The 16,577-nt window shown below is 45.7% G+C and overlaps 1 protein-coding gene across 1 annotated transcript in view; it reads right to left on the reverse strand.

Annotated features, from left to right (window-relative positions):
- The window catches only part of COL27A1 (collagen, type XXVII, alpha 1), a 165,584-nt gene that overhangs the window by 12,321 nt on the left and 136,686 nt on the right, over window positions 1-16,577 (reverse strand). Inside the window, exons 38-45 of the mRNA XM_010571135.1 lie at window positions 10,860-10,913; window positions 10,631-10,738; window positions 9,196-9,249; window positions 8,829-8,882; window positions 3,775-3,831; window positions 3,571-3,624; window positions 2,545-2,598; window positions 1,038-1,091 (exon numbers count right to left, since the gene is read on the reverse strand). Of these exons, the coding sequence (XP_010569437.1) occupies window positions 1,038-1,091; window positions 2,545-2,598; window positions 3,571-3,624; window positions 3,775-3,831; window positions 8,829-8,882; window positions 9,196-9,249; window positions 10,631-10,738; window positions 10,860-10,913 (489 nt within the window). The remainder of the gene's footprint in view (window positions 1-1,037; window positions 1,092-2,544; window positions 2,599-3,570; window positions 3,625-3,774; window positions 3,832-8,828; window positions 8,883-9,195; window positions 9,250-10,630; window positions 10,739-10,859; window positions 10,914-16,577) is intronic.

The following is a 16,577-nucleotide window of genomic DNA, read 5'->3' on the forward strand; positions in this document are numbered from 1 at the left end:
AAAAATGTAAAAGAAATACTCCTGAGGTTTATTAGCTGTAAAAAGGATTAATTTCTGCAGAATGAATGGAAAACTCAGCCTCATCACCTTCACTAAGGCTCTCTTAGTGAGGTCATGTACTAATGCACTTTTAAATCGAAGCGTTGCATTTTCTGTGCATTGTTTCTCCATCTGCAGGGACCAGGCAGGCGAGCTACATGAAAGAAATACTCCTGGGGGTGCTTTCTCCGCTATTCATTAGACCCAAAGGCAGTTCCAGATTGTCCATCGATGGGTAGAGTTTATTTATCTTATCGCCTGGTATGCTTTTTGCCAAGAACACCTACTGTAGGTTAAACTATCTTCTGGCATTACCCCAGCAGGGTCAGATTAAAAATCCTGACATCTGCCAAAAGGGAGCAGGAATTTGCTGAGTATTGAGGTCACATTCTTATGTTTTAGCAAATAAAGTCCCTGATCTGTGAGAATAATTAGCAAGCGGTCCTTACAGCCAGATGTGGAGGTAGGAGTAGGTATGAGGTACCCCAAAGAATGTTGAAGGACCCATGTGTGCTGTGTTTTCTTGCTCAATAAGGGCAAGAAGTTAGAGGGACTCTTCCAAGAAATGTAACTGCATGGATAACTGGACTCCAAATCTGGAAGGTTTCAAGCCAGAAAAGTTTACGGTTCAAGTGAAAGAGAGAGACACTTGCCTGGCTCAGACCTCCTTAGGGACAGAGGAGCCAGCTGTGGCTGGAAGCACCACAAACAGGGGTATAGGAAAGAGACACAACCCATGGCAATGACTAAAGACCTGCCCAAGATTCACCCATCATGCTGGAGCTGTAATTGTCTTGATCTCCGGCTTCACAAAGCCAACAAACTATTGGGCTTGGACACTCAAATGCATGTTTACAGCCCTCCCACCAGGTTCTCCACAGTCTTTCAAGGCGTAGACCATAGGCCAAATCATACATGCTGGGGAAAAACATGAGTCCCCTTAATTAGACATTTTCTTTAAACTTGGGACACTATAAATCTACCCTGCTGAAACCTACCACATCACCTTTGGATCCCTTTGCTCCTGGCTGGCCTGGTGGTCCAGGATCCCCCTACAAAACATAAGCAAGAAAAATCTGCTTGAAATTCTCTTCTGGCAGTATCCTGCATGAAGTACAAAGAACAGCATTTTTTGTGCCCTAACAACGCTGACCGTATGGAAACAATTCAGGGGAACAGCCTGTGCTCAGACAGGCCTCCTGGGGAAAAAGGAGCAAGGAACTGTCTCCAGAGAGCATTTAACAGGGTGTCAATTGGAGAAGAAGCAATGCTACCCCCTCACTTGGGTGGTGTTTGCATTCACGGAAATCATTCACTAAATTCCAGATGGCGCCTGGAAAACAGTGCTGGGAAGTGGGCAGGAAGGAGCCTGTTTTGAGAAAGGTACTGCAGAAGCTACGTGCAGAATGAGTAGTTTATACAGGGACTACATCTTTAGTGTTGGTACTACCTCCCTTTTGCATGCTGCAGCCCTTCCCTTGGTTTCGCCTGGATGTCAGATATTAGAGAGCTACCTATGGAGGAGTAAAGCAGAGAGGGTATTTCGCTACTCTCTTACTGATGTCTTCCCCATCACACACGTCTCCATCTTTTCTTCTGGCCATCCAGGATTTTTTTGTGGGTATTTGTGTCAGGGGCAATTTCTGGTCTAATATCAAAGAAATGGTAAGTAAAGACACATCTGCGGAGCTCTCCTTCTTCAGCTCGTTTCTGAGCCACGTGGTTCTAATGGCTTTTTACTAAAGACAATCTTAAGCTCCTGCTTCCACCTGAAACACTGACATCTGAGGGGCTGCCACCCCTCAGAATAAACTACATCCACTGGGAAATGCAGCAGCTCTATCCATTTCTAGGCCATATGACAGAGCAGTAAGATTTTACCCCAAAATAGAAACTGTTGTTCTTCCCAGGAGCCCTACAAAGAATGGGAGTTGATTCAACCTTATTTCCCAATATGAACTACATTTAACATGCTGCTGCACTCACAGTTGCAATAGTCACATATACAAATTCGATGCTGCCGTATATAGCAAGGGAATAAAAAGTCCTTCCCTTAAATTTGGATATAATTTAGTCTTTCATAAATGCTGTGGTTTGAGAGGAAACACCATGCAGGCAGAATAACATGGTCTTACCTCACAATACAGCAGCTCTCACCAGCAGCATACCAAATGTATCATTTCCAAGCGGACCCTTCCACTGTCATTATCATCTCCCACTACCCATCTCCTAAGATTTCTAGTCCCTCTTGGATTGTTCAGAAAAGACATTTCTGGAGACAGGCTCCTGGGAGTGCCCCCTGTTCTGTCACCCATTCATTAATCTCAACGTGTGACTCAAAATGCCCATTCTATAGGCCTGCCTGGCTTATGGAAATTCACACGTTGCATTTCACAGCTCACCACACATTCCTCGCTGCAGCCCTTCCTACCTTCCTTCCTTTTCGCATCTGTTTTTCACATGCATGTGACATTGGGTAGCTTACAATAAAGCAGCATCTCTTACAGGTAAGCCTTGCTGTCCAGGTTTTCCTCTTTCTCCATCGAGCCCTTCTTGACCCTTAAATAAAAAACAGAGAGGGAACATGTGTTTGTTCTTGGGTACTTTTTTGGCAATAGGAAACAAAACCAGATGTAACATTCTGCATGGGGCAGGAGAAGATGTACATATCTGCATTCTGCTAATATAGAAATGTTGAAGCTTGCGGGTAGTGTACATGCTCCCATGGATATGCATTGGGAAGAAATAGCTAAGAGGAACTGCTAATCACCATCTAAGCAGTAAAGAAGGCTTTCTAATGCATCCCTAAATACACACAGCGCTAATGTAAGTGAACAGTTGGAGACTGCTGTGCTACAAAATAAGGCAGCAGCATTGCTACCCTGGTGAATTTGAACTCTTCTGTACATTACTGTAATGGGTCACTCTGAGCAGCTCCTTTTGGATGGAGGTAAGACTTAGTCCATAGAGCCTTTGCAGATCAACACCAATCAGCTGGAGATGTCCCATGAAAAGGGCATCAGGAGCACAGGGGAATAATTCATAACCCTGGTCATGCTTTTGAGAGAAATTCTGATAAGCTTTTGGAAGCTTCCTAACCTTCAAGTCAACAGAGATCTTCCCATGAAAGATCAGCCATGGGCACATAATTCTTGAATTTTGTCCAGCATTGACGTGACCTCTCTTGTACACATCTTTCCCAGAGTATTTCCTTGATAATCATAAATACCTCTGATGAGGCAGTCCTGCGCATTCTTTCAGTCTAGTGTGCTCAGGCAGGTGCACAGCATTATGAGATGCTGACCTGCAGGACCTACATTTGCCTTCAGCAAAATTTTTACCACTTTAGGCAAAGGTACCTGAATTACTCCTTGTTTGAAACACAGCCACATGCAGCAGTTGACAAGGGACCACAGTGGGTTATTAATAATGTCTACTGGGCAAAGGGTAGACCTTCTGTGGGCTGATGCAGATTGGAAGCACTTCCCCAAGACAAACATCTCTGAATCATGTATTTGCAATAAGACTCACAGGATAACCAGGGTCTCCAGGCTCCCCTCGATCACCTCTGTCACCAATGGGGCCCTACAACAAAAAACCCAAAGACTTAAGGTCAATTTGTTATCCGCAATATCTCAATGGCTTGTGCGTGTTCTACAAGTAAGGAAGCAACCCAACTAATCCACCTGCAAAAATCAGGCCAGGATTGATTAGAGAAGAGATTTAACATCTTACTCTGTCTCCAGGTGGTCCTCGTGGGCCTTCTACCTTCCCATCATCACCTTGTTCTCCCTGTGAATAAAAATACTAGTATTAATATAGACAGAAAATTATATTGCAGATGCTTTGGTACAGACCCAATCCAGTCCTCCCATATCATGGTGTCCTAAGTCAAAGCCTCTGTTGAATTTATTAACTTTTCATCCAAAGAAAGTCTAAACAATTTTTTTTTTTTTTTTTCCTTCACAACCTGGATTACACTGACTCTTCGCATTACTTTCCTGGTTCTCTGGTGGTTGTTTCTGCCTGGTCTAACCATCTTCCCTAAGGAACCAGGTGCAAAGGGTTATTTTCAACAATTCCTAAAGCTAAGCAAGAAGCATGTAATTACGACAATATGGGAAATAGTTCTCTGCCTCTGAATTTTATTGCTGACAGTCAGACCAAACTCTTTAATCAAGCATTTCCCCACCCTCATTGAGTGCTGCCTGGGCTGTCATGGGAACAAGGGTGGTCTGGATGGGGTCCCTGGTTGTGTGCCACCATTGTGGGCTTCTCTTTCTTACAATTGATCAGGTGAGAGGACCAGACCCTTACATACTTGCTGCGTGAGCCGCTCCACTTTTTGATGGGATGCTCCACAGCAAGAGCTCAGAGCTCATGGTTTGGCTGGCAGATAACATCACTCGGATTGTTTATAACTGAGGCCTCTCTAAAACATCCACAGAGAGATCCCTCAAGACTTAACACAGACACTATCTTTTTAATTCTGTTGTCTAAGTTGCTCAGGGTCATGGTGTCCTATTTTGTCTGGAGTCTCAGAGACGGCTGTTTCTTTGTTCCCCATAGAAAATAGATACATTCCAGCTCCTCCAGTTTTTGGCTACTTCAAATCACTGAGTCTCTGGCATTCTGGCTCCTTAGGATGAACATGTCTCAGAGCTCCTTTGATGTTGCAGCTACTGGAGAGAGGAGGTCTGGGGGGTTCTGGCACAGTGGAGCTGCTGTGTTTAGAGTGCTTGGGGTGTTCCTAGAGCCTTGAACATCCAAATCTCCATAGCTATGCAGAGCCAAGTTTTCCACAGACTTCTGCAATTCTCAGTGGTTGCATCAGCCCTTTCTGGTGTATTTACGACTGTCTTTGACTTTCTTTCTGGGTTACTATCGTCTTCTGTTTGAGTTGCAGCTGCTGATAGTAAGGGTGCTTGGGCATTTTCTCAGTGATGCTGTCTCTGGGAGAAGATATTTGGGGTGCTTTCCTTGTATGTGATGTTTGGTAATGACACACTGGGAGCAGTAAATAACCTTCAGTGAAAAAACTCAGATAGTGGAACCAATAGCTTCTTTTCTGTAGGAACTGGGTCATGGCTTGGAATCAGGGCTGTGCCACTGCTGAGAGAGACACGCTGACCCACACTGACTTCTCATGGGCTGAGCACCAGTACTGACATTTACAGCTTGACAGAATGAGGCTCATGATTTGGCAAAACCTCTTGCAGGTAACCTCAACAGGTAGCAAAGAGCTCAGTGCATCTCTCTCCATTACATGCTTGATGACAGTGGCATTTTCTTTTCTTTCTCTGGTGCTGTGACATGTATTAGATGAATGTTGCCAGGGTTTCAAATATACTCACAGGTTATGGTTATACTGTCCTTAAGAAATCATGTGCTGGGTGGGGAACTCCAGCATACTTGTCCGGGGTTTTGGGGAGATATCATGGTAGAAGGAATACATAGGGAGAAACTGTGCCAGGATGGCTTGAGAATATAGTACTGAGCAATATGGATAGAGAAATCTGGGTGGCAGAGTAGAGAGAAAGGAAAGTAACGCCTAACAGGCTCTGCCAACAGTTTCCGGAGCTACTGAACTGGCTGGTTGAAGTTAGCAGCAGAATATCTGGCAACTGGTTTGCTTTCTAGCCACTATCAAAGGAATGCAGGCTAGAAGAGAAACAAAGCCACCATTTCGCAAGTCTCAGGGAAAAAAAAATAAAATCCCAGTATATGTGTTACTATGCAGAAGTCTTGGCACTGACTGCTTCTTCCCAAACAGGATGTGAGCACCTTGCCATTTGGGAGCTGAAATGAGCGTGATGAACTCAAAGAAATCTCATAATTCTTGGGGCCCTTGAAGAGCATCAAGACTCACAGACTTTCTCCCCAAAGCCGAGTTGTGGCTTTGTGTCCCCTTAAGTCTAATTCTCACCTTGTCCTTTGTCTTCTGAGAAAATCCTGCAGCCTGGTCAGCTCTAGGACTGCGAGACTGAGCTCCTCCAGGACTTCCTGATGCCTCAGCTGCTCAAGAGGGACATGAAAGGTCTGTGCTAATTCTTTGGAAAGTTGCAGTGAAAAAAAGTTAGAGTAAAGGGCAGCAAAGTAAACATGTTGGGATACAAATGGAAAATGCATGGAGAAGAAGGGAAGGCTTGTTGTTGTTGGCTCCTGTCCCAAAGTGAGATACACCAGTTTGTAATTTTTAAAAGGATCCCATCTGGACTGCTTTAAGCAGCTGCCAAATGCAGGCGTCTGCTCTGAGCAAGGCCTCTTTGAGGAGCTGTAAATGTATTAAATGCGGCGGAGTAGCTGGCTGGTATGGCACAAGGGAGCTCTATTCCACAGTAATGCCTCTCACCAAGCTGCTTTCTTCTCTGGAAGAGGAAAGAACTTCCCCATCGTTATATATCCTCCTTCTTCAGCACAGTTAAGTTTACCACATTGTTTAAAGCTCACAGAGCAGTCACGGTCCCATTTTCGTTTCCTCTTCTTTTCTCAGATTCAGGCTTCCATTTTCACGTTTGCACGTGTGCATGAGGTTACAGATCTCCAGAGGGAAGGAATCTGTCTATCCTTAGGCTGGGATTCAGGCAACTCTTCGGAGATAAGGAGGAATGATGGATAAGAAAACCTAGATGCAAGACTTTTGCGGAGCACCTGAATGCTGCAGGAAATGGTGCTGGAGGCTCAGTGTGCGATGCTGTGCTCTCCTCGTTCACTGGAGCTGCTCCTCCACAAGGTGACAGCAGACCCACTGACCTTCCAGGAAGATGTGAGTGAGATCCGGCTGTCAACGCTCAGTAACAGATCTGACTGTTCTCAGCAGGACGCATTAGATGCTTTGGTGTCTTTGTCAGGCTTCAGCTTAGGTACTTGCACGTAGAATCCATTTTATCGTCAGTGTTGCTGTGCTCTGATGACAAAAGATCCATGTTATGTCTGAGGGAGTGCTCTTCTAGTGTCCATTTGCAGAAGAATATTTTGTTGGTGAAGAGGAGAGTGCTACACTGAGTGCTTCATACAAATAATTTGAGGGCCATTTACTACTGAAACGATGGGAGCTTTCAAGAAGATGGCAACTTTCAACATTTTAAAATAAAACAACAGCCGCAATTTAAACAACAGTGATACATATCTGTACGTCTCTTACTCCTTCTGCTGTAAGGCCAATGGCTGATCTAGCTTTTGGCAGTCACAACTCACAACTTTTTACCAGGATGCTCAAGTTTCAATGGTTGAACTGTGAGAAACCTCTCGCCAGGCTCTCAACTGACAACGTGCATGGTCACGAGCTGTTGCATTATTATCCTGCGCTGGTTGTGCTTGGTTAATACTTGCCACTTCCCGCATGGACACTCAGCATAATACACCTGAGGAGGAATGCCGCTGAAGTTCGGAAGAGCAAGGGGTGCAGCTCAGGAAGTGGATGGGGCAGCGTTAGAAAGGCTGGGGGTGGAGAGGAAGTTCAGCAAGGCAGTGATGGAGATGCGGAGCAGCAGGAACATCACCAGCTGTTCCTCCACGGATGTGTTTCAGCAGCAGGAAATGAGAGAAAAGGCAGCATGACCACTGTTCATCCCCCAAGCAAAATTTCTGAGGCATGTGAATATCTTAGTGGAACACAACTGTTCACCCTACCCCACTGACTCCTGGCCACCGGCACAGAGATTCACTGCTGCACAAGAAGTCTCCAGGCAGAGCACAGAGAGCAGCGTGAACAGGGTGTCCTGACACCCAGCAACCTGAGCTGAAAGGACACATTCAAAGCCCCAGCAAAGACAAGCTCTTGGGATCTCTGTCCCACAAACTCCTTTTACAAGCAATGAAGCTCCTGCTTGGACACGTACAGCTGCAATCGCACCTGTGTGCAGAAGGAAAGCCGAAAGCTCTCTAGGCAATGGGGAGTGGAAAATGAGCGAAAAGTGTTCACGCATCTTTCCTCTTCATGGGGACCCCACGACTGACCAGTCCCAATCACCATCACTTTTCTTCCCACACCGAGGGAGGGAGCATTGCTGCCGCTACTGAAGGCACGTGAGGGGCTCCAGCGGCACTGCGAGTACAGCCAACGCCAGCTGGGCCATCCTCGGAGCGTGGAGCAGCCAGCTCTGCCGACAGGAAACCATTAAAGCGTGAGTCACTTCTCCAGCCTGAACTGGTTATGGCCATGCTGACTCAGCAAAAGGGGAAAAACACAAGGGGAAAGCTGCTGTGGGAAGAGGGCTCTGACTCAGGCCAGCTGCGACAAGGGGGCTCATCGAGGGGTGGGGGGGGATGAGCGAGGTGAGGGGGTGGCAGGTGATGAGGAAAATGGAGCAAGGGCAATGGAGAGCAGACCAGTTCTACCTCACTTACAACACGCAGTCGGCTGATTTAAGCACAGATGGGCAGGTTGCTGGAGATCAGCTAGTTTGTACAGGGTGTTATTCTGACTCGGTCACAGAAAGCTACTAGTCTGATTTCTTTCGGCTTGGGGATTGAGCAGAATTTCTGCAGATACGGGAAAAACGTGTCCCCAGGATGCATGCCGGCTGGCTCAGGCACTGGCACAAGGGCATGTGGTGTCTGGAAAGCACGTGTTAGTGGCACGGGTGTCCCAGTGCTGATTTACAGAAGTAAAGCTGCAGCAGGACTTACATAGGTAGCCATGCCGTAAAGGAGGCATCTCTGCCTCTGCTGCAGGTAGAGGAGGAGAGCGCAGATGCACAGATGTTATGGCGGCGGGGCAATCATCTCTACCTCAGCTCAGCTTCCATGCCAAAGGAAGACAAGATGGTTAAAATCCGCGAACTTACCTTTTCCCCCTTTGGCCCTGGTGGTCCAATTGGCCCTGGTGGTCCTGCATGTCCCTGCGGAGAGCAGACAGCGTGTGAGGAGACAAGAAAGAGCTGTTTGACTGAAGGTCCTCTCTGGTTTCCTGCCAGATCCCGCAGGCCCTGTGTTGTGCATCCCAGGTTCGGAGGGACACATGGGTCATGGCAGAGATGAACCAAATGCATCTGGAGAAGTCATGATGGTGCTAATGAAGACTAGAGAAAGAACTAAACTGAACTCAAGATCAGAAATAAATCATAGTTTAAGAATGATTTTGCATCCTGGAATGGCAGGTTTTTTTGCATTTGAGAACAGATAGAAGCTAGAGGATGAAAATAAAATTCTTACCTGGTAACCCTTTAAGCCAGGTTCCCCTTGAGCACCCATTCTTCCTGGAGCACCCTGGAGAGGCAAGCACAGACAGCACCGTGAGAGTAGCCCATGGGTATTACCCCACAAGAAGAGGATGACTGGGCTATGCAAAGCAAAGCTCAGTACCACATGGGAATGCAGCCACCCATTCTCCTGGCCACCAGTGAGCTTTGCTGCAGCCATCTGAGGTGCTCTTGCTTGGCTTTAACCTCTTACACATGGAGAGTGATGCTTCTGGATGTCTTTATATCCAAATTAGCTTTGTGCTAGGAAATCCACCAGCGAGACTGTTCTCATGCATGATCTAATCCTAAACTGTTGGGAGGAAATCTTATGGTGTGGGTTCTGAGGCCAAGAAAGGAGTTTTCTGGGTTGTGATGGGGGCACTGCAAGAGCTGTTTATTACATCTTTAGCAGACTAAACAAAAGGGTTTAAATCAGATCACCAGATTAAAGTGAATTGCAAACTTTCCATATAATCCTATTTAGCGTGGAAGAAAGCCCTTTCCACAAAACAGAAATGTGTTCAGTCGAGTAGACTGCTGCTCAGATATTGCTTTGCTTCTTTGTGAAATAGTCCATGGAGGCTTTGCCAAGGAATATGAAGGGAGGATATATGGGGAGGCCATAATTTTTAGTGCAGGAAAACACTATCAGTGGAACCATTACTCCATCACTCATTGGCTACTGTTCTGAAACACCACTGTGATTCCCAGTTAATAAATAACTCCTGCTTTTTCACTAAGTTCTACCAAATATAGTGCAAGAAGTTTCCTTACCAGCCTGCCATGCATGAGGAGGTACTTATTACTTACTGCTGCTGTCCCAATACATTTGCCTCATGTGTGTAAAGCAAATTAACTTTCTTCCCTCTCTGCCATACTATTGTTATTCTCTCTGAAAGCCTCACCTTCAATCCCCAATTCAAACCCTTTCCCGTACTATATTTCTTCTTGCTACAAGTGTTTTAGATAAGTAGATCAAGAGTGGGTGTAGAAACAGGGCAGAAGTCCAAGGCAGAGTTCCTTACAACAACACAGTTTGACTTGGAAGCAGCTCTTGCCATGAGTGTGCAGTCTCAAAGGGAAAGATCTTTGCAAAAAATAGCTTATCAGCTCACTCTCAAGAAAAATTCCCAATATTTCAGCCCATCTGGGGAGTTGTGAAGAACCACCACGATGCAATGTGAGCTTGGCTCACGGGCCACCAACACAATCACCACTATGGAGTCTCTCCTGTGCTGCTCAGAGCAAGTGTTAAGCTGTTTGGGTCAATTAAACCCATCTAACATCATTTCACTTTCTGTGCCCTGAAGCCTCTGTTGGGCTGTCTGCTTCATTCAGGCCTGTGCCCACCACTGCTAGTCACGTTTCTGTGTGTTGTGTTCAACCATTTGCAGAGCTCTTCTCACCATAGGTCCCAGGGTACCTCGGGATCCTTTAGGGCCTTGGTTCCCCTTCGGCCCCTCCTTCCCTGGAGATCCTGTCTCGCCGAGCTGCCCCTGGTAGCCCTTGCTGCCCTGCAGAACAAAAGCACTGACATTAGCGTAGGACAAAACTGCTTCTACAGATAAATATCAAAGATGAGCAAAGAAAGGGAGATCCAGAGGAAGAGATGTTATCAACAGGCAATGTTCCTACCTTCTGGCCAGGCTTGCCCTTTTCCCCCTGTTTTCCTGGTTTCCCTTCTGGTCCCTAGGAGAGCAAAAAAAGCTGTTGGAATAGGAAAGCAAAGAAGTCCCATCCCAACCAGCCAATCCCAGGCCACTTCCCTGGTACACTCAACCCGGCTCCCATGGGTGAGCATGCTGTCCAACAAGGAGGCTAGGAAGTCATGCAGGTAAAGTCACCATTCACAGGTACTACAGCCGGAGTATGGCTGAGTTTGTTCTTGAGCTGCTCCAACACATGGAGGAGAAGGAAACCTCATTGCTTAAGGGTGAAAAGATCTCTTTGCCCAGGTGACTATAGGGCAACATGGCTGAAAGGTGGTATTTTTCATCTTCAGATCACACGTCGGACAGGTGGGTGATGGAAAACTACTGATGTGTCTATCTGTCCTCAAGGATACAAAAGAGGCATCTCAGAAGTGCTCCTTAAAGATAGCACGCACTGAACTGTAAAATGGTATCTACCCAGCCACTGCTACAGAAGGGGCTGAAATGTGGAAAATACATTTACCCTGCACCCCCCAAATGCTTCCTCTGCTCTGCAGGCAGAGCTGCCATCTGTGGACCACTGCTTTACAAACAGAGCTGTATCTTTCACCATCAGCTATGGCACTGAATTGATATCAATACTTTTTATATGGTTTTAGGATACGGGCAGTGGAACCATTGCCTCCACAGCAATTCTTATTTTTACCTTGTAAAAACAGGCAGTGGTTTCATTTTCTATCTATCTGCCATGCACAGCTTTCTGCTTACAGTGCAAACCCCTTTTCTCTATTTGTATTATTATTACTGCAACACACAGCACATAGAAATCACAGTATACTGATCAGGCATCTAGAAATGGAGCGGGATGCAAAACTTCAGGTGGGAGCCGCAGCAATGAGAGACAGAAACGTTAACCTACTTTGTGCACCTTGCGTGGGTGCCTCACAGGCAGAAGAACCTGCTGCCCCTCCTTGCACACACACAGCAGAAATTAGCTGTGATGAGCAACTAAGTATAGCACAGTCTCCTTAGGGAGCCCAAGGAGTTCATTTTTTCAGTGTTTGACCCCGTTGGCTGCAAGGCAGACAACATATTTTGGATTTGACAGAAAGAAGCAGAAGGATCACTGAAGAAAATAACTCATGCTTTTTGGCAATTGCGACAAACTTTTCAACAGCATCTACATACCAGCACAGCATGTGTCCCTCTGCTCTCCCACCTCCCAGTTAAGAAGGTATAATTTTCACCACCGTTGATGTTGCAGTCTCAGCTGAACAAAAGCAATTTATAAAGCTAGCCTTATCGGTGTTTTCACTCTGATCTGAAACATGGGCCTCATAAGTGCCTGGTCTTAACACAAAGGAGCGATTCACACTTATTATAGACCTAAAGAATTGTGCCAGTTCTTCACTTCCCCAAAGGGAATAGCTCCATTTTACCGAAGTCAAACATTTCAAGAGCCAACCTTAGAGCTTCACAAAGGACAGGTCATTGCCGAGGAGTACCCGAGTCCTGTTCTGTTGTCTCTTCCGTACTTCTCGGGGTTTTTGTTTGCTATTTTTTCCTGCCACTTTCCAAGAGATCTCTTTTGGAATTATTTTCCCACAGACGCTGAGCAGCCGCAATACATGATGAATTGTGGGTGCCAAACCTCCAGCGTCACCCACGTGATTTACGCTTTTGACAGGAGCACAGAGAAATTCTCACCAATGAAAGCATCAGCCTGGGAAATGGCCATCCCCATCCAGCTCTGCAGCCAGCTCACCACTAGACCTAGTACCAGGTCCCTCAACTTCCCCACGTATCGGTTGCGATGTGCGCAGCGAAGCAGCAATAACGCTCTCAGATCCTCTTCTGCAGCAATATCGTGATGCTCAGTGGCTTGAAAATTTGGAGAATAAACAGTGGAATCACTCACAAAAGTTTACTGTCAAAATAAGATCTGAACGAATAAAGACACAACTGGGATTTCTAATTAGTTGCATAGTGGTTTTCTGTCAGTCTCCCTGGACTGCACACTAAGATGTTTTGGAAGTGCGGGCAGTAGATGTTTCCTGCAAGTGGGAGAAAGTCCGTTTTAAGTTAAATCTGTTCCTGGCCCCAGTGACAGCCAAGCCCTTGATCTTCTCCAGCAGAGTCATCTTGCACACTCAGATGTGCTCCTGAATTGCTGTGCTGTTACAGCTCTTGAAACAAATACTTCCATGTTACGGTTCCATCCCCAGGATGAGGATGCATTACACTGTCTGCAAAAAATGCAGACAGCAGTGCATTGATGAGATGTACCCTTTTATCATTCTGCAGGGCAGATGGGCCCCGATCACAGGGGAGGTCACGAGGATCTCGCAGGTACTTCAGGAGAGTTTGAAGTACAGCCTGGTTCCCCCCACCTGGATATATCTGCCATGGAAGCAAGGACTGAAACTTGCTTCTACCCTGCACTGGGAAATGTCTTTGCTTTTTGAGAAGACAGGTTCAGGCCTTAAATCTTCCCATCTGAGAAACAAAATTTCCACACTGCTCCTAAAATCTGCCAGCATTCAAGTTCCTGCTTGCACCTGCAATTGTGAAGTACAGATATAGGGTTAGAGTCATCTGAGAGAGGGGAAAAAACCAAAACATAAATGCAACTTTGACAGTCCAAGCCCCGCTCACAAAAATAAACTTGAGCTACAGAAGACTGTGCCATGTTCAAACAGGGTCTCAACTTTCTCTGGGTTCCTTCAGCTTGTCTTTCCCTGTTGGTGGAGTCCGAACAGAGATACGGGCTCCAATAAACTCCCTGTACCGGCTTTTCCCCTTATGATGCATTGGCCTCATTGAGCAGAGCTGTTCATCTACTCCAGAAGGCTCTCCTGGGTCCTCCAGCTGGGGTGTGGCTCCTTCTTCATTGCTGGAGAAATAAAAATTGGCAGCATCTCCAACTCTTGTCAGTGATAGTGAGACCAGCTGTCACTGGCAGTAAACCATGGAGATCTTCCTTTGAGCCTCCCTCACTGTTATTAGCTCTCATCTGGCGATTAAAAGCTTTGCTGGTATAAATAAATGGGTCAAACCATTAGCAGAATGGTGACCCTAAATGGGTGACACCATCAGCAGAAACGTGGCTTGGATGTTGCAGCCTGAATCACCTCCTTGAATGGCGTAAGCTCTATCAGCAAAGGATATTTCTGTGCTCTACCAGCATGCTTTCTAGGACTTTGGCCAGCAGAGCTCTGCTGGTGAGCGGGAAGCCTACCATATGTCCGATTTTCCTGGATGTGCTTTCTCCAACTGCGCAGGAATTTTGCCCAGATGAATTTAGAGGCAGTTCAACACTTGTCTGGGGTTCCCATATATGTGATATCTCTACTTGTGGTGTTCCAGATGTGGTTGCTGTTTGTTGCAATCCCAGACGTTCACAGGGCACATATGCAGTGGTTTGCACAGTTCCCAGAAATCACCGGACTCTTACATGCCACACGTTACACAAGCAATAACAAGCCCAGCAACAACTTAGGTAGCCTTCAAAAAAGGTCAGATCCTTTTTTCCTCCATTCTTCTGACTCATCTGTCCAGGGATGGAAAAATCACAGCTGGAACAGAGGGGGCGTGGTGCGGAATGATAAAAATAAAACTCAGTGACATTGTAACTTCATCCAGGGTCTCCAAAGTACATCAGGAATCTAGCATCTTTCGGTACCTCTTCCACTGCAACGTGAAGTTCCTAGGGTTCCCACTCTCTTTACCAGAGACAACCCTGAGATGCAGAAAATGTACAAAAGCCTATACATAAGAATAATTAATTCCAACTTCTTTTTGCTGGATTCAAATCAGCTTGGTTAATGTGCCAAGGCACTAAACACTTGATGCTTTTATTCTCGGGGTTTGTACACATTTTGTTGTATGCTTTGGGTTACTGGCTTGCTGAGAAAACAAATCTTCTTTCCAAGCTTCTTCCGTGAGTGGGATTATTTTTAAATGGTGATTTCTCTTTATATACTGCACTCTGCACTACAGAAGCATATCAGTACCTCCAGAAGATGATGGCATTTGTGACCAGGCATAGTGTAAAGCAGTGGTTTTACAAAGTCACATGCCTTTAGGTATGCCAAAATGTCCAAGGAAAGCAAAAAAATTTTCATCTTAGGCCTAGCATATTTAAAATGTCATTGCCAGCTGCAGTAAGGACCCAATTTTATAAGTTTTTTTTTAGTATGGCTGGATGGTTTATTTTCTAATGCAAATTGATTAATTTTTAAGGAAAAAAGAGGCTTTCAGCTGCTGATGGCCTGGCAGCAAAGTCAGGTCTCTTGCATGGCACAGCAGTAACGTTTATTAGGGCAAATAGATGAACAGCCCAGCTTTAAATTCTTAAGACATCAACAGTTGAAATCTATGTTACGACAACAACATCCAGAAAAAAACCAAAGGAAGACAAATGAACTGCGGAGACATATTCCCCCAATGGAGCCAAACAACAAACAGTGTTAAAATCCAGACCCAAACTTCCCCCGCATTCAGTGATGCTCTGCTACATGCACTAGATCTAGGGAAATGGTTACCAAGACGTGACGCACTGTCCTGGTTCGACTCAAGGGGAACTGTAGCTCTTGGCGCTTCAGAGGATAGCTATGTTTCTGCTTTGCTTGCAGACTTACAGCATGGCACAGGAGGGACGCTCTACGAGGGCACCGTACTGACGAGATCGCTTCCCAAAGCCTGTCTCAGGCAGGTTCAGGATTACTCAGGACTGTTGCGGAGCAGGAGCGTATTTAGAAATTATTTTGGGTGTCATTGAGTGAAGGTCAGAAGTTACTCCTCCCTACCAAAAATGAAGCAGGAAGAAATAGAAGAACCAGAAGAACCAGAATGCAGTGACTAATTAAAGAAAAGAAAGCGACAGTGGTGGCAGGAAAAAAAAATAGTGATAGTTTGAGGCACTGGACACGGAAAGGGCAGAAAAGCTAAAGCAGCAATAAAGGTAGGAAGCATGAAACATAGGATGACCATGCCCGTATTGTTCAGGGCCCAGCCAGCGAGCTCATTTAAAGGGAAATGAAAAAGCCCCATATCATTTCCTACCGCTCAGCAACGTCTCCATATGAGAACCTCTACTTAATAAACTTTGATCGAGAGAAGCCTCCCCCATGGAAGACAGTTCACAAGCACTCAGGAAATTAGTGGGATTATTGGGGTCGGGCATTTGAAGACATAAATGTTTTGGATTTATAAGAAACACATTTCATAATCACTCTGCCTAGCAGTAGTTTGGAAGGGGAGGAGACAGGGCAGCAGCTCCTGAATGAGTATGGGGAAAGAAGAAAGACTCAACTGTTCTTGAGAAGAAAGACCTGATTGTACTGTGAGGTTCAGAGGGCTTCACTGGGATCACTGGGAAGTAATGGGCTCTTGGCCTTCTTGTGGAAACCTGAGTGGTGAGTGCAGGTAGAGCTGGCTGGCTAGTTAAAAGAAAAAGCGAGATGGGGAAATCCTGTAAAAAGATCTCAGATGGAAAGACTACAGCTAGCATCGCTATGACTTCCCTTTCAACTGAATTCCTCAGCTTAAAATGTGGAATCCAAACCAAAATCTTGTATCCCAAACTCTCTGCTTTAGTGCAAATTTTTATCTGCATGCAGATGTTGTTCTGAAATAAGCCACTTCTGGTTTTGTGGATGAGGAGGTCTATTTAATTTGTTTTTTCTAAGCAGTCACAGTG

Source organism: Haliaeetus leucocephalus, unplaced genomic scaffold, assembly GCF_000737465.1.
Source record: "Haliaeetus leucocephalus isolate CR32 unplaced genomic scaffold, Haliaeetus_leucocephalus-4.0 Scaffold306, whole genome shotgun sequence".
In the NCBI taxonomy this organism is placed as follows: domain Eukaryota; kingdom Metazoa; phylum Chordata; class Aves; order Accipitriformes; family Accipitridae; genus Haliaeetus; species Haliaeetus leucocephalus.